General features: G+C 44.0%; 1 protein-coding gene across 2 annotated transcripts in view; it reads left to right on the top strand.

Moving 5' to 3' along the window:
* Positions 1 to 18,253, top strand: part of ZNF475 (zinc finger protein 475) — a 48,857-nt gene that overhangs the window by 10,067 nt on the left and 20,537 nt on the right. The window contains exon 2 of one of the 2 annotated variants that reach the window (XM_056537351.1): positions 1,379 to 2,438. In XM_056537351.1, coding sequence (XP_056393326.1) covers positions 1,488 to 2,438 — 951 coding nt within the window. In that variant the 5' untranslated portion in view covers positions 1,379 to 1,487. Of the gene's footprint in view, positions 1 to 1,378; positions 2,439 to 3,914; positions 3,956 to 18,253 lie in introns of those variants that run through there. The other variant, XM_056537352.1, reaches the window with a different exon arrangement.

The following is an 18,253-nucleotide window of genomic DNA, read 5'->3' as shown; positions in this document are numbered from 1 at the left end:
ATGTAGATACACACACACACTTGGGATGTAGATATGCATATATATATATATATATATATATATATATATATATATATATACATATATGAATATATATTGCTGTGGAAATAATTAGCTGTGAGTTTCAGTTTATCACTTTTGCTGTTCATAGATATGTGTTTGAGTAAAATGCACAGTTTTTGTTTATTGTATAAACTACTGAGAACATTACTATCAAATTCCAAATATTGTCATTAAGGGTGCGTTCCCACCTGGCGTATACGCAGCGTATTTCACGCTGCACAAAATTTGTGGCGGCAGCGGGAAATACGATGCGCATTCCTCGCTCACTATACACATAGGGCTTTCCAGCAGCAGCCCTATGCGTGTAGTGAGATTTGGAGGCGAGGCCATGTGCCAGGGTAACTGTGACACGCGACTCTGCCTCCAAAACTCACTGCACGCATAGGGCTGCCGCTGGAAAGCCCTGTGTGTATAGTGAGCAAGGAATACGCAGTGTAGTTCCCGCAAATTTTGCACAGCGTAAAATACGCTGCGTATACGCCAGGTGGGAACGCAACCTTAGGGGATTTATTTGTAAAAAAAATAAAAATAACAACTGGTCAAAGTAACCAGATGCCTTGTTTTCAGACCTCAAAGAATAACAAAGAAAACAAATGTATGCTCATTTGTAAACAACAAAATTCTAGTGCTTTATCTTAGGAAGAGTTCAGAAATTATTATTTGGTGGAATAACCCTGATGGAATCACAACTTTCATGCATCTTGGCATATTCTCCACTAGTTGGTCACATTGCTGTTGGGTGACTTTAGAGATGTGGGCAACTCTTGTAGTTGACTTACTTTGTTATATATGTGTAGCTGATAATTAAATGATTATATCAATGATACACAATGTATAGCTGTGCACGTAAAATTAGTCTATACTAATAATCTGAATCATATGCACACAAACAAATTGTAAAAGCAGATTTCTAGAACAGACCACAAAGTTTTCAGCTGTTGAAGAAAAAATGTGTTAGGCAGACATTTCAAAAGTTTTGATCTGTTTGGGTTCTCAGTGGTGAGATGCTCACTGATCTCTAGACATAGCTGAGAGAAACGCATAGCAGTCCCATTCCCTCCTTATGTTGGGATTGCAGAAAATGTCTAAAGATCAGTGGGGATCTCTGCACTGAAACCTCATCTAATCATAACATTTGACATGTTTGCGTGGGACGTAAATAAAAAAAAACCTTTTGACTTTAGTAAATTTGCATGGAACTTTTACAATGTATTTTTGAATTGAGGTGCAGAAACAATTCAAACTCTTTTAAAGGCATCACATGAACACATAATAGTGTTATGCATGAATAATTATTTTATCTGTTATATTTCAGATTGGACATCAAGTCGGAAGTTATATTAGATTGTAAAAAAAAATTTGATTGAAAAAAAGAGAAAAAAGGCTATATCCCTTTAAGACATTTGATTTTAAAAGATAATTTAATGACAAATAGTAAAGAAACAAGTCAGGTTGTAAAAAAAACAGATGTTAACTCAGTATCCGAAGGTCGTAGAATTGTGAGGCCAGAGACAGCTATATTAGTGAAAAGATCAACCAAAACCATGTCAAGGAAGGAAGAAAAAAGACCAGTTATTGCTCCTCTTAGACCAGGTTTTAAAGTCTGCTATATTTGTGGCAGAGAATTTGGTTCAAAGTCAATTGCCATTCATGAACCCAAATGCCTAGAAAAATGGCATGTAGAAAACGAAAATCTCCCCAAAAATCTCAGACGAGCAGCTCCAATGAAACCTCAGGTTTGTACAGATAGCTCACATGATGCAATGAATGAGGCTGCCTGGAAATGTTCCCAATCACAGCTTTTACCATGTGAGAATTGTGGTCGTACATTTCTTCCAGATCGACTTCTTGTACACCAAAAAAGTTGCAAACCAAATGGTAAGACTTTAGGATCTCCGCATTCCACAACTAGCAAGACATTAACAAATCCAAATTCTGTGCCAGAATCTAAAACGGCCAGTGAGTTTTCCAGTGTAATGAATCCTCACAATCCAGTGAAGCCAAGGACATTGATTTGTTACATATGTGGACGGGAGTTTGGAACTAAATCTCTCCCAATACATGAACCGAAATGCCTTGAGAAATGGAAAATAGAAAATGATAGGTTACCTAAAGGACAGCGAAGACCTGTTCCTCAGAGGCCTCAAGTAGATTTGTCTAAAGGAGCAAGTCGTGAAGTGCAAAATGAAGCTGCTTGGCAGAGTTTTAAGGATCAACTGTTAACATGCTCAAACTGTGGCAGAAGCTTTGCCAGTGATCGTCTTGTAGTCCATCAAAGAAGTTGCAAAACTAAGGCTGGAGGTCCAAACAAGAAAAATATACTAAATGCTAAACCAATGTCCAAAAATGAGGATTCTGATGTTCCAAATCAAAAGGTAACACGATGATAATTTCTTTAGTATACCTAGTAATGGACACCTTTAAAATGCTATGGACTCCTTTGAATGCAAAAACATGCTTTTTTTTAGGTCTTTATTAAAAAAACTTTAATTCATTTCTCATTTATAGCCTTTGCAGGGTCCATTTATCAGTTATAGAAGTTCATTTTAAAAGTCTGTCTTTAGCCCCAACTCCTAAGCTGATGTTTGACCTATGACCAGGTCACCTTTAATGTGTGTAGAAATCTGCTTATCAGTTCCTTCAAGAAGGGAGAAAAGGTTCTCATCTGAGACTAGCTTCACCGATACCAGAAGTGGAGAAAATGTATTTTCTGCTATAATGGGCATTTCAAAATTGCATTCAAAGGTGTCCCTAGCCATTTTGCAAATACTACCATGTAACATAAATGGAACAGCCCTATACAGTTAAATTAGTAAACCATGTATATATTTGACACATTGACACATTTTATTCATTTAGATTGCAAATCAGTGATCACCTGTTAAATAAAAAATGTAATCACTAAGGGGAGCTAACTGCATATGGGTTTAGAGTTTAAGGCAGGCAGAATCTTATCATCTGACTTCGTAACTTTATCAAGGGAAGAAAGGGATCTGGAACTTTAAAACAACAGAGCTCAAGCCTCTATTATATATTCTGAACATATTTAGACTAAATAGAATTGAATTCTATTTAGTATATTTTTCTGTCCATAACTAAATCAATCAACCCCAGTACCGTTTATGACCACCAAGAGAATTAGGTATTAAAGGGGTTGTCCAGTCCCAGGGGAAACAAATGGTTCAAGGTGGCAAAAAAACTTAACAAAAAAGAAGTAATATTCACCTGCCTGATCCACTGCTACAGTTCAGACGCTTCTGATCCCCACCACTCACGGTTGGTTCCTATGACATGTTAACCCTGCAGGAACTGCCTGCTTAGCCAATCACTGGCAACAGAAGGTCAGTGCTATGGCCAGGTAGGCAGTTGGCTAAGTAGGCATCACAGGAAATAGTGTTGAGTAATGGAGACTAGGAGTGTCGCAACAACAGCAGCTATGGGATATCAGGGCAGGTCATAATGATCTCTTTTTTTTATTTTTATGCCATCCCAGGCCATTTACATTTCTGGAGCTGAACAACACCTATAACCAGAGCTACCAACCATCTGTAAATTCATGGACTGTCTAGATAATGGGAGGGTGCACATTATGCTGTCTCCACCATGGGTGCCAATGCATCTGGAAAAACCCAGGTTTCATTGCTCTAGTTATTGGACATAGTCATTAATTAGTTTCAATTTTAGAAACCAGTTTGCATAAATCTTTTGAATCTCTTCCATCTTGGTCACTATAAACATCTGCTAACTATTTTCAGTTCTTGTGCTGTGTTTTATTATTTTTCTGTCATTCTGTCTCACTTTTCATTCTAATCTCTTATGTATCTCAGGAAGCTGCTTTCTCTCTTTGAAGCAGATGTGTACCAGGATGACCTATACTTCTCTCTTCGTTCAAGTATGTTCTAAATTTATCAAGAAATAAACCCTCTGAATGGAGATGAAAAAAGAAGACTTACATAAAACCCTCTCTGTAGAGCAAAATTTTAGGATTCCAGTGCCTTGAAATGTTTTACATTTTTGGATGCCATCTTGCATTTTTTTAACAAAAGGAACTACCATTAGCACAGTTGCTAAAAGAACTTAAGGAAGAGTGTATTTACCTCTTTACTCAAAATATTTACATTGTTCTAATTTAAGTGTAAATAAGTATTTTTCTATTATTATTATTGCTCATTTGTTCTGAACAGAACCTGATGACTTTTCTAAAATATGAGCCATTGCTTCCTCTTTGTTGATCTTCTTCACTGCTATATAGGTTTTGGAAAGTAACATTCAAAGTGTATAGGTTTAAAAATCTTCAGATAATATAATACTTTAACAGGAAGTACACAATTACTTTTTTAAGCATACTGGAGCGTATTGTCCTCCCCTCATAAGTTCATACCACATACGTACATCTAAATGGTGTACTATTTTGTTCCTGTTAAAGTCTTATGGACCTAGATACTTTGAAAGCCAGCAAAAAGTATACACCGGCTGTTGTTGTACACAAATACTATTTTAAGCGTAGTATGTCAGGCAGAGAAGTGCCAGGACGTACACAGAGGAGTGGAAGAGGCCTAAATTCATCAGGCAGAGGTCACAGTAGACTAGGGGCGAGTGGCAGCAGGAGTCACAGCGAGAGGACTGAGCTCCCGGTATCAGCTAGCGGTTGTGTCTCAACCAGCAACCCATCTGCCATCATCGATTGGTTAACACGGCCATCCACTTCATCACAAGTGACATCTGACACCCCCAGTCAACATTCGATGGGTTCTTCAGACACAACCCTCAGGCTGTTGGTCCTGTGACAGTGTGTGACCCTGCCTCCTCATCCTCCACCGTGTCCTCAGCCTCCACTGCACGGACAAGTCTCAGTGCCCCACCAGCATACCATGGGGGAGATTTATCAAAACTTGTGCAGAGGAAGAGTGGTGCAGTTGCCCATTTCAACCAATCAGATCTCATCTTTCATTTTTCCCAGGCCTCTCTAATAATGAAAGACACAATCTGATTGGTTGCTATGGGCAACTGCACCATTCTTCCTTTGCACAGGTTTTGATAAATCTCCCCACATGTGTGCATGGCACGGCGGTGTCACGCTGTCCTTCACATTGTTTGCCTTGGCGAACGGAGTCACACAGGAAAGGAACTGCTAAAAGTAATTCATTAAGAAATCAAATCATGGCTTCCTCCACGAACACTGGAAATGGGAACCATGGTGACCGACAATGGGAAGAACATCTTGTCTGCTCTGCGACATGGAAGCCTGAGACATGCGCCCTGGATGGCACACGTGTTTAATCTGGTTGTCAAGCAGTTCCTGAAGTGTTCCGCCCATCTGCAAGACATCCTAATAATGGCAAGGAAACTTTGCATGCACTTCAGCAACTCGTTCACCGTAAAGCACACCCTCCTTGAGCTGCAGCGTCAGAACGGTATCCCCCAACATAGTCAACATTGCGACGTTTCCATGCGTTTGAATTCTACCCTCCATATGTTGGACCGACTATTTGAACAGAAAAAAGCCATCACCGATTTCATGATGATCCAAGTGGATAGGGGGACTCCCCTGTGTAACTTCAATGTCAACCATTGGCAGCTCATACGTGACACCTGCCGTTTGCTCAGGCCCTTTGAGGAAGCCACATTATTAGTTAGTTGCCAGGATAATGGGATGAACAATGTCATTCCACTGCTTCATCTACTACAACACGTGTTGGAAATGATGGCTGGTCAGGGCACTGGAGACATGGCACCTACATCTCACGGTCACATGAGCCCCATGGGGGCTGAACTGGAGGAGGAGAGGTAGGGGCACAGTGGAGCACCGTTTAGGTTTCGCGAGATGGGTGGTTTTTCTAGTCATCTGACAGGAGGGGAGGAGCAGGTGGAGCTAGAGGGTTATGAGGAAGGCGTGACAGAGGACCCAGACACATTGTGGCAGCATGCAGTGAAGATGGAGGCAGGGAGTCCCTCCAAGTCTCTTGCACAAATGGCACGATGAATGCTCACTTGCTTACGTAGTGACCACCGAATTGTCACCATTTGGCAACAGGATGACTTCTGGCACTCCACCTTATTGGACCCTCACTACCGGCACAAAATGGGGGCCTTTTTTACATCCACTAAGAGGGAGGACAAACTGACCAACTACAGAGAAATCCTACATAGTCAGTTGGCCGATGCCTATCGGCACCATCGTCCTCTCGCGGGTCTGACTGAGAGGGGGGGGGGGCGGTCTGCACTCACCTTTCAATGGCTGATGGGGAGGGTTGGGGTTTTAGGAGCAATATCAGCTCCATCAGCAGCAGCCTGAGTCTACAGTCGCTGATGAGTAGCTTTCTTCACCCGCATCGTTAAGCAACTCATCAGCAGCAGGTGGACCTGGAGCAGGACCTGAACCAGCAGGTGGTGGCATGCCTTGACATGACCATGCCAACACACCTTGAAGATCCGCTGGACTTCTGGGCAGCCAATGATATGTGGCCGCAACTAGCTGTCCTGCCAGGCCAGTAGTGTGCAATCAGAGCAGGTGTTTAGTGTGGCGGGGGACATAGTAACCCAAAGGAGAACTTGCCTGTCCAGTGTTCCCCCATCTGCAAGACATCCTAATAATGGGAAGGAAACTTTGCATGCACTTCAGCCACTCGTTCACCGTAAAGCACACCCTCCTTGAGCTGCAGCGTCAGAACGGTATTCCCCAACATAGTCTGATTTGCGACGTTTCCACACGTTGGAATTCCACCCTCCATATGTTGGATCAACTATACGAACAGAGAAAAGCCATCACCGATTTCATGATGATCCAAGTGGATAAGGGGACTCCCCTGTGTAACTTCAATGTCAACCAGTGGCAGCTCATACGTGACACCTGCCGTTTGCTCAGGCCCTTTGAGGAAGCCACATTATTAGTTAGTTGCCAGGATTGCGGGATGAACAACGTCATTCCACTGCTTCATCTACTACAATACGTGTTGGAAATGATGGCTGGTCAGGGCAATGGAGAAATGGCACCTACATCTCGCGGTCACATGAGCCCCATGGGGGCTGAACTGGAGGAGGAGGGGGGGGGCACAGTGGAGCACCGTTTAGGTTTCACGAGATGGGTGGTTTTTCTAGTCATCTGACAGGAGCAGGAGGAGCTAGAGGGTTATGAGGAAGGCGAGACAGAGGACCCAGACACATCGTGGCAGCATGCAGTGGAGATGGTGGCAGGGAGTCCCGCCAAGTCTCTTGCACAAATAGCACGATACTTGCTTGCGTAGTGACCACCAAATTGTCACCATTTGGCAACAGAATGACTTCTGGCTCTCCACCTTATTGGACCCTCGCTACTGCCACAAAATAGGGGCCTTTTTTACACCCACTGAGAGGGAGGACAAACTGACCCACTACAGAGACATCCTACGTAGTCAGTTGGCCGATGCCTATCGGCGCCATCGTCCTCTTGCGGGTCTGACTCGGGGGGGGCGCTCTGCACTCACCTTTCAATGGCTGATGGGGAGGGGTGGAGTTTTAGGAGCAATACCAGCTCCATCAGCTGCAGCCTGAGTCTACAGTTGCTGATGAGTAGCTTTCTTCACCCGCATCGTGAAGCAACTCATCAGCAGCAGGTAGACCTGGAGGTGGTGGCATGCCTTAACATGACCATGCCAACACACCTTGAAGATCCACTGGACTTCTGGGCAGCCAAACTTGATATGTGGCCGCAACTAGCTGTCCTGCCAGGCCAGTAGTGTGCCATCAGAACCGGTGTTTAGTGCGGCGGGGCCATAGTAACCCCAAGGAGAACTCGCCTGTCCAGGTATGTAAAGGCTAATGCCAGAAAGTGGATGATACAAAAGAATAGAAGGAATAGTTACCAATGCACAGCCATGTACCACTGCACTTATCCCGATGTACGTTTCGCGCTAGTGCGCTTTGTCAGGGGCCAGCAAAACTACCTAATACACGGGTGCATGCTGCTGTTGCAAATACAAAGTATACAAAAAAGAAGGCTGCAGCAGAACTCTTGCTTAAAAAAGGGAGGCTCTTAGCTAACTTTTTGCATAGGTAGTTGTGCTGGCTATTTTTCTTTTTGTTTTTACTGTGCAATTTAGGGGGAGTGGCACCCTCTGTAGCTGTGCACCCCTCCTTGTTTCATAGGAGGTTTTTTTATATTGATAGTGGATCCAGCATGTCACCCAGTCCAAGGCTATATGCCAAGCAGAGGTGAGTGAAATTAGTGTTAGGTCCCATCCGAAATGAGGCCACCTCCGCATGGTGGATGGGGGACACGTTTTTATCAAAAAGCATGCTTTGTGAAGATGAATCAGGCATGGATCACCCAGGATTTGACCATAGTGCCACACGGACACTTCACAAATATGGATAGTGCTAAACATATTTAAGGCGCTGCTCAACAGTTACAGACATTCCTCGGCATCAGATCACAAGTAAGTATTGAGGATATGCATTGCGTAAAACTTAACTTTTAATAATATGCTTAGGATAAAATATATGGACACAATTCTTTTTTTAAATCAAACAAAATGTATTTTATTTTATTTATTTATATAGCGCCTACAGATTCCGCAGCAAAAGGAAAGGTGTGCAAAAAACACCATGTGCCACCTACACCACCAAGTATTAATGTGATGCAAAGACCTCTAAAAGGGGGAAGGGAACAATGTATGGTCCATTGTAACAGGGGGGGTTAAAAACTTCTCCTGTAAGGCCCTACTCTTGCATTATTAATTCCCTTCTTGGCAAGTGTTACTCGCCCTAAAAAGGGCGGCTTCACACAGGAACCTCTCCCTATTTCCCCCTACAAACACTGCCATTTCCCAGGGTTTTTAGGTGGAAATAGAGAGTTTCCTGTGTGGGGCTGCCCTTTTTAGGGTGAGTAACACTTGCCAAGAAGAGAATTAATAGGGCGAGAGTAGGGCCTTACAGGGGAAAATTTTACCCCCCACCTTCTACAATGGACAATACGTTGTTCCCTTCCACCTTTTCGAGGAAAGTGTTACTCGACTTAAAAAGGGCGGCCCCATACCGCAACCAATCCCTATGTCTGCCTACAAACCCTGGGAAATGGCAGTGTTTGTAGGTGGAAATAGGAAGAGGTTTCTGTGTGGGGCCACTCTTTTTAGTGCGAGTAACACTTGCAAAGAAGGGAATTAATAATGCGAGAGTAGGGCCTTACAGGGGAAGTTTTTACCCTTACCAGTTACAATGGACCATACGATGTTCCCTTCCACCTTTTAGAGGTCTTTGCATCACATCAATACTTGGTAGTGTAGGTGGCACATTGTGTTTTTTGCACACCTTTCCTTTTGTTTGATTTAAAAAAAAAATTTGGGTCCATATATTTTATCCTAAGCATATTATTAAAAGTTAAGTTTTACGTAATGCATATCCTCAATACCTACTTGTGCACACCACTTTTACAAAAGAGACAATTTTCTTCTGCCTACCTGCCTCAGCTATTATCAGCCACCCACCTGATGCCACACATCTGATGCCAAGTTCTCCTTTTTTCACCCAGCTTCGTCACCGGGTACTGCCACCTCCAGGCTGTCTCATTCTGCCACCATATGTTCTCCTAATGCTGATGCCAGCTCCAGGCTGTCTCATTCTGCCACCATATGTTGTCCTCATGCTGATGCCAGCTCCAAGTTGTTTCATATTGCCACCATATGTTCTCCTCATGCTGCTGCAAACTCCAACCTGTGTACTTCAGGCACTATATGGTCTCCTCATGCTGCCACCACCTACACACTGTGTCATTCAGCCACTATATGGTCTCCTCATGCTTCCACCACTTCCAGGCTGTGTCATTCAGCCACTATATGTTCTCCTCATGCTGCCGCCAACTCCAGGCTGTGTCATTAAGCCACTATATGGTCTCCTCATGTTGCCGCGACCTCCACGCTGTGTCATTCAGCCACTATATGGTCTCCTCATGCTGCCGCCAACTCCGGGCTGTGTCATTCAGCCACTATATGGTCTCCTCATGCTTCCGCCACCTCCAGGCTGTGTCATTCAGCCACTATATGTTTTCCTCATGCTGCCGACAAGTCCAGGCTGTGTCATTAAGCCACTATATATGGTCTCATCATGCTGCCGCCAACTCCAGGCTGTGCCATTCAGCCACTATATGCTGCTGCCACCTCCATGCTGTGTCATTCAGCCACTATATGGTCTGATACTGGCAGGATCTACCCAGTAGCCCTCCCGGGTCAGGCCTGCACCACTGAGTGGGAGTACTAACTGACACACTACTCTAGAATTGTGCCGCTCTGCGGCCTACAAAGGCTGCTGCCCCCTCCAGACTGCGTCATTGTGCCGCCCTATGGTTTCGTCATGCTGCTGCCACCTCTAGGCTCTTTCATTGTGCCACAATGTGATCTCCTTGTTATATTGATCTTGTAGTTTGACGGTATTTTTTCAAAGTAAACGCTTCGGGCACCTGGGACACTCAGTCATAAGCATGGGGGGTGGGGGTTAAGGGCAGGGGCTGGGACAGGCGGTAGATGGCCTCGAGGCAGACCGCCAACTCGATTTTAAGTTACAACTAGGAGTTTTTCCATAGTTTATACTGCAGCAATTATACACTATTGGAGCTGGAATTACTGTGGCTGCTGGCACCAGACTTGCCTTCCAATGGTTCTTCAAAAAAGGATTTTGCTCATTTCAATTACCAGGCTTTGTCATTGTGTTGCTGTGCGGAAGTGATTCTAATAGCGACACCTGTGATCTGCATCTCATACTGAATAACAGTATTATTTCACTAACACAGCACACTCCCTATGCGTGTTATGACAAGGCAAAGTGTTCCAGACCCCTATTGAGGCTCTCTGTAGCCCGGAAATAGCCATTTTAATAGTGATTTGCCGCGAATAAATTTGGATTGAACCAAATTTTTTCAGAAAATTCGGCTCATCTCTAATTATAATAAAGGTGTAGTTATAGATAGAGTAGATAAAATCACATTTTCATAGGACTATGACCAGGAACCAACGTTCTTCTAGTTGACACTGGCTGCGTAAACATGGCTTTGGTCAGCTGACAAATGAGTAAGTCACCTGTGTACCTGTGCAACCAAGCTATGTGCTGACCAAAGGTAACCAGTTCAGGAATTATTGTTAATTTTTCCTCCAAGTGTGAAAGTGTGGCCGCAACTAGCTGTCCTGCCAGGCCAGTAGTGTGCAATCAGAGCAGGTGTTTAGTGTGGCGGGGGACATAGTAACCCAAAGGAGAACTTGCCTGTCCAGTGTTCCCCCATCTGCAAGACATCCTAATAATGGGAAGGAAACTTTGCATGCACTTCAGCCACTCGTTCACCGTAAAGCACACCCTCCTTGAGCTTCAGCGTCAGAACGGTATTCCCCAACATAGTCTGATTTGCGACGTTTCCACACGTTGGAATTCCACCCTCCATATGTTGGATCAACTATACGAACAGAGAAAAGCCATCACCGATTTCATGATGATCCAAGTGGATAAGGGGACTCCCCTGTGTAACTTCAATGTCAACCAGTGGCAGCTCATACGTGACACCTGCCGTTTGCTCAGGCCCTTTGAGGAAGCCACATTATTAGTTAGTTGCCAGGATTGCGGGATGAACAACGTCATTCCACTGCTTCATCTACTACAATACGTGTTGGAAATGATGGCTGGTCAGGGCAATGGAGAAATGGCACCTACATCTCGCGGTCACATGAGCCCCATGGGGGCTGAACTGGAGGAGGAGGGGGGGGGGCACAGTGGAGCACCGTTTAGGTTTCACGAGATGGGTGTTTTTTCTAGTCATCTGACAAGAGCAGGAGGAGCTAGAGGGTTATGAGGAAGGCGAGACAGAGGACCCAGGCACATCGTGGCAGCATGCAGTGGAGATGGTGGCAGGGAGTCCCGCCAAGTCTCTTGCACAAATAGCACGATACTTGCTTGCGTAGTGACCACCAAATTGTCACCATTTGGCAACAGAATGACTTCTGGCTCTCCACCTTATTGGACCCTCGCTACTGCCACAAAATAGGGGCCTTTTTTACACCCACTGAGAGGGAGGACAAACTGACCCACTACAGAGACATCCTACGTAGTCAGTTGGCCGATGCCTATCGGCGCCATCGTCCTCTTGCGGGTCTGACTCGGGGGGGGCGCTCTGCACTCACTGCATCAGTTTGACGGTATTTTTTCAAAGTAAACGCTTCGGGCACCCGGGACACTCAGTCATAAGCATGGGGGGTGGGGGTTAAGGGCAGGGGCTGGGACAGGCGGTAGCTGGCCTCGAGGCAGACCGCCAACTCGATTTTAAGTTACAACTAGGAGTTTTTCCATAGTTTATACTGCAGAAATTATACACTATTGGAGCTGGAATTACTGTGGCTGCTGGCACCAGACTTGCCTTCCAATGGTTCTTCAAAAAAGGATTTTGCTCATTTCAATTACCAGGCTTTGTCATTGTGTTGCTGTGCGGAAGTGATTCTAATAGCGACACCTGTGATCTGCATCTCATACTGAATAACAGTATTATTTCAATAACACAGCACACTCCCTATGCGTGTTATGACAAGGCAAAGTGTTCCAGACCCCTATTGAGGCTCTCTGTAGCCCGGAAATAGCCATTTTAATAGTGATTTGCCGCGAATAAATTTGGATTGAACCAAATTTTTTCAGAAAATTCGGCTCATCTCTAATTATAATAAAGGTGTAGTTATAGATAGAGTATATAAAATCACATTTTCATAGGACTATGACCAGGAACCAACGTTCTTCTAGTTGACACTGGCTGCGTAAACATGGCTTTGGTCAGCTGACAAATGAGTAAGTCACCTGTGTACCTGTGCAACCAAGCTATGTGCTGACCAAATGTAACCAGTTCAGGAATTATTGTTAATTTTTCCTCCAAGTGTGAAAGTGTGGCCTTTTAAAGGAACACTGAGTTGCTTTTTATGATGTCAAACCAAACTCTTTCCACCTAATCAATACCTCTTGTAAATGGGCCATAATTCTATAGTGAACTATGTTGGCTAAATATTGCCTTTAATTTATAGCTGGCCATTGTACATGTGTCTTGACTAAACTTGTCATTAAGCCAAAAATTATGGGGAGATTTATCAAAAGTTGCAGAGGAAAAGTTGCCCAGTTGCCCTTTGCAACCAATCAGATCGCTTCTTTCATTTGTATCAAGGCATCTGCAACATGAAAGAAGCGATCTGATTGGTTGCTATGGGCAACTGGGCAACTTTTCCTCTGGACAGCTTTTCATAAATCTCCCCCTATGTTTCTCAGACCCCTAATAGCACAGAATTGGCTGCATTAAATTTATGGTACTGCCCATCTTAGAAGTCAGAATACCTTATGATAGTCCAAGAAAATTCCAATATATCTAATCCAGCATTCACAGTCAACCCTGTATAAACATGAACTTCATTTTAAAATTAATGGGGTACTCCGGTGGAAAACATTTTTTTTTAGGTCTTTATAAGTCAACTGATGCAAATTACTTCTATTAAAAAATCTCTGTCCGTGTCAGGAACTGTCCAGAGCAGCATAGGTTTGCATTGGGGATTTTCTCCTGCTCTGGACAGTTCTTGATACAGACATCAGGTGTCAGCAGAGAGCACTGTGGTCAGACAAAAAATAAATTAAAAAAGAACAGAATTTCCTCTGTAGCATACAGCTGCTAAAAAGTACAGGAAGGGTAAAGATTTTTTAATAGAAGTAATTTACAAATCTGTATAACTTTCTAGCAGCAGTTCATTAAAAGAAAAAAAAAGTTTTCCACCAGAGTACCCCTTTAACCCCTTAACCCCTTCAGGACGGAGCCCATTTTGGCCTTAAGGACCGGAGCGTTTTTTGCACATCTGACCACTGTCACTTTAAACATTAATAACTCTGGAATGCTTTTAGTTATCATTCTGATTCCGAGATTGTTTTTTCGTGACATATTCTACTTTAACATAGTGGTAAATTTTTGTCGATACTTGCATCCTTTTTTGGTGAAAAATCCGTAAATTTGATGAAAAATTTGAAAATTTAGCATTTTTCTAACTTTGAAGCTTTCTGCTTGTAAGGAAAATGGATATTACGAATACATTTTTTTTTTGGTTCACATATACAATATGTCTACTTTATGTTTGCATCATAAAATTGACGTGTTTTTACTTTTGGAAGACACCAGAGGGCTTCAACGGTCAGCAGCAATTTTCCGATTTTTCACAAAATTTTCAAACTCAGTATTTTTCAGGGACCAGTTCAGGTTTGAAGTGGATTTGAAGGGTCTTCATATTAGAAATACCCCATAAATGACCCCATTATAAAAGCTACACCCCCCAAAGTATTCAAAATGACATTCAGTCAGCGTTTTAACCCTTTAGATGTTTCACACGAATAGCAGCAAAGTGAAGGAGAAAATTCACAATCTTCATTTTTTACACTCCCATGTTCTTGTAGACCCAATTTTTGAATTTTTACAAGGGGTAAAAGGACAAAATTTTTACTTGTATTTGTAGCCCAATTTCTCTCGAGTAAGCACATACCTCATATGTCTATGTAAAGTGTTCGGTGGGCGCAGTAGAGGGCTCAGAAGGGAAGGAGCGACAAGGGGATTTTGGAGAGTACGTTTTTCTGAAATGGTTTTTGGGGGGCATGTTACCTTTAGGAAGCCCTTATGGTGCCAGAACAGCAAAAAAAAACCACATGGCATACCATTTTGGAAACTAGACCCCTCGGGGAATGTAACATGGGATAAAGTGAACCTTAATACCCCACAGGTGTTTCACGACTTTTGCAAATGTAAAAAAAAAATTAAAAATTTTACCTAAAATGCTTGTTTTCCCAAAATTTTTTATTTTTAAAAAGGGTAATAGCAGAAAATACCCCTAAAAATTTGAAGCCCAATTTCTCCCGATTCAGAAAACACCCCATATGGGGGTGAAAAGTGCTCTGCTGGCGCACTACAGGTCTCAGAAGAGAAGGAGTCACATTTGGCTTTTTGAACGCAAATTTTGCTCTGGGGGCATGCCGCATTTAGGAAGCCCCTATGGTGCCAGGATAGCAAAAAAAAACCCACATGGCATACCATTTTGGAAACTAGACCCCTCGGGGGAACGTAACAAGGGGTTAAGTGAACCTTTATACCCCACAGGTGTTTCACGACTTTTGCATATGTAAAACAAAATTTTTTTTTTTACCTAAAATGCTTGTTTTCCCAAAAATTTTACATTTTTAAAAAGGGTAAAAGCAGAAAATACCCCCCAAAATTTGTAACACAATTTCTCCAGAGTACGGCGATACCCCATATGTGACCCTAAACTGTTGCCTTGAAATACGACAGGGCTCCAAAGTGAGAGCGCCATGCGCATTTGAGGCCTAAATTAGGGACTTGCATAGGGGTGGACACAGGGGTATTCTACGCCAGTGATTCCCAAACAGGGTGCCTCCAGCTGTTGCAAAACTCCCAGCATGCCTGGACAGTCAACGGCTGTCCGACAATACTGGGAGTTGTTTTGCAACAGCTGGAGGCTCCGTTCTGGAAACAGTGGCGTACCAGACGTTTTTCATTTTTATTGGGGAGGGGGGTTGTGTAGGGGTATGTGTATACGTAGTGTTTTTTACTTTTTATTTTATTTTTTGTGGTAGTGTAGTGTAGTGTTTTTAGGGTACAGTCACACGGTCGGGGGTTCACAGTAGTTTCTCGCTGGCAGTTTGAGCTGCAGCAGAAAGTTTGCGGCAGCTCAAACTTGCAGCCAGATACTTACTGTAATCCTCCGCCCATGTGAGTGTACCCTGTACGTTCACATTGGGGGGGGGACATCCAGCTGTTGCATAACTACAACTCCCAGCATGCCCGTTGGCTGTCGGTGACTGCTGAGAGTTGCAGTTTTGCAACAACTGTAGGCACACTGGTTATGTATCACTGAGTTTGTGACCTAACTCAGTGTTTCACAACCAGTGTGCCTTCAGCTGTTGCAAAACTACAACTCCCATCATGTACGGTGCATGGTGTACGGTGACTGCTGAGAGTTGTAGTTTGCAACAGCTGGAGGCACACCGGTCGTGAAACACTGAGTTAGGTAAAAAAAAACCTCTGAGTTTCACAACCAGTGTGCCTTCAGCTGTTGCAAAACTACAACTCTCAGCAGTCACCGACAGCCAACGGGCATGCTGGGAGTTGTAGTTATGCAACCAGCAGATGCACCACTACAACTACCAGCATGCACTTTAGCTGTTTGTGCAAGCTGGGAGTTGTAGTTAGACAACAGCTGAAGGTACACTTTTCCATAGAAAGAATGTGCCTCCAGCTGTTGCAAAACCATAAGTCCCAGCATGCCCATAAGGGAATGCTGGGAGTTGTGGTGGTCTGCCTCCTGCTGTTGCATAACTACAGCTCCCAGCATGCCCTTTTTGCATGCTGGGAGCTGTTGCTAAGCAACAGCAGGAGGCTGTCACTCACCTCCAACGATCCAGACGCTGCAGGTCAGTCCCGCCGCCGCAGCTGCTCCTGGGGCCCCGATCCCAACAGGGGCACCGGGGATCGGGGTCCCCAGCACCCGGGGTGCACGTCCCGCACCCGCTCACGTCCTCCAGAAGAGGGGCGGAGCGGGTGCGGGAGTGACACCCGCAGCAGGCGCCCTGATTGGTCGGCCGGTAATCCGGCCGACGAATCAGGGCGATCGTGAGGTGGCACCAGTGCCACCTCACCCCTGCAGGCTCTGGCTGTTCGGGGCCGTCAGAGACGGCCCCGAACAGCCAGTAATTCCGGGTCACCGGGTCACTGGAGACCCGATTGACCCGGAATCGCTGCAGATCGCTGGACTGAATTGTCCAGCGATCTGCGGCGATCGCCGACATGGGGGGGCATAATGACCCCCCTGGGCGATATGCCGGGATGCCTGCTGAACGATTTCAGCAGGCATCCGGCTCCGGTCCCCAACCGGCTAGCGGTGGGGGACGGAATTCCCACGGGCGTATGGATACGCCCTCGGTCCTTAAGGACTCGGGATTCAGGGCGTATCCATACGCCCTATGTCCTGAAGAGGTTAAGGACCCCTTAATTTTGGTCTTAAGGACTCAGACAATTTAATTTTTACGTTTTCATTTTTTCCTCCTCGCCTTCTAAAAATCATAACTCTTTTATATTTTCATCCACAGACTAGTATGAGGGCTTGTTCTTTGCGCGACCAGTTGTCCTTTGTAATGACATAACTCATTATATCATAAAATGTATGGCCCAACCAAAAAACACTATTTTTGTGGGGAAATTAAAAAGAAAAACGCAATTTTGCTAATTTTGGAAGTTTTCGTTTTCACGCCGTACAATTTATGGTAAAAATGACGTGTGTTCTTTATTCTGAGGGTCAATACGATAAAAATGATACCCATTATTACGTACTTTTATATTATTGTTGTGCTTAAAAAAAAATCACAACCTTTTTAACCAAATTAGTACGTTCATAATCCCTTTATTTTGATGACCTCTAACTTTATTTTTTTTATACCACATTTGCATATAAAAAACTTTTAATACATTTTTTATAATTTTTTTTTATAAAATGTATTAAAAAAGTAGCAATTTTGGCCTTTTTTTTTTTTTTACGTTCACGCCGTTCACCGTACGGGATCATTAACATTTTATTTTAATAGTTCGGACATTTACGCATGCGGCAATAACAAATATGTCTATAAAATTTATTACGCTTTTTTACGCTTTTTGCGGGTAAAATAGGAAAAAACGGACGTTTTACTTTTTTATTGGGGGAGGGGATTTTTCACTTTTTTTTTACTTTTACTTTTACATTTTTTTTACACTTGAATAGTCCCCATAGGGGACTACTCATAGCAATACCATGATTGCTAATACTGATCTGTTCTATGTATAGGACATAGAACAGATCAGTGTTATCGGTCATCTTCTGTTCTGGTCTGCTCGATCTCAGACCAGAGCAGAAGACGCCGGGAGCCGAAAGGAGGAAGGTGAGGGGACCTCCGTGCAGCGTTCTGAATGATCGAATCCCCGCAGCAGCGCTGCGGGCGATCCGATCGTTCATTTAAATCGCGCACTGCCGCAGATGCCTGGATCTGTATTGATCCCGGCACCTGAGGGGTTAATGGCGGACGCCCACGAGATCGCGGGCATCGGCCATTGCCGGCAGGTCCCTGGCTACTATCAGCAGCCGGGATCAGCCGCGCATGACACGGGCATCGCTCCGATGCCCACGGTTAT

Source organism: Hyla sarda, chromosome 1, assembly GCF_029499605.1.
Source record: "Hyla sarda isolate aHylSar1 chromosome 1, aHylSar1.hap1, whole genome shotgun sequence".
Classification (NCBI taxonomy): domain Eukaryota; kingdom Metazoa; phylum Chordata; class Amphibia; order Anura; family Hylidae; genus Hyla; species Hyla sarda.
The sequence above is the reverse complement of the archived record's forward strand: the minus strand, read 5'-3'. Positions and strand labels throughout refer to the sequence as shown.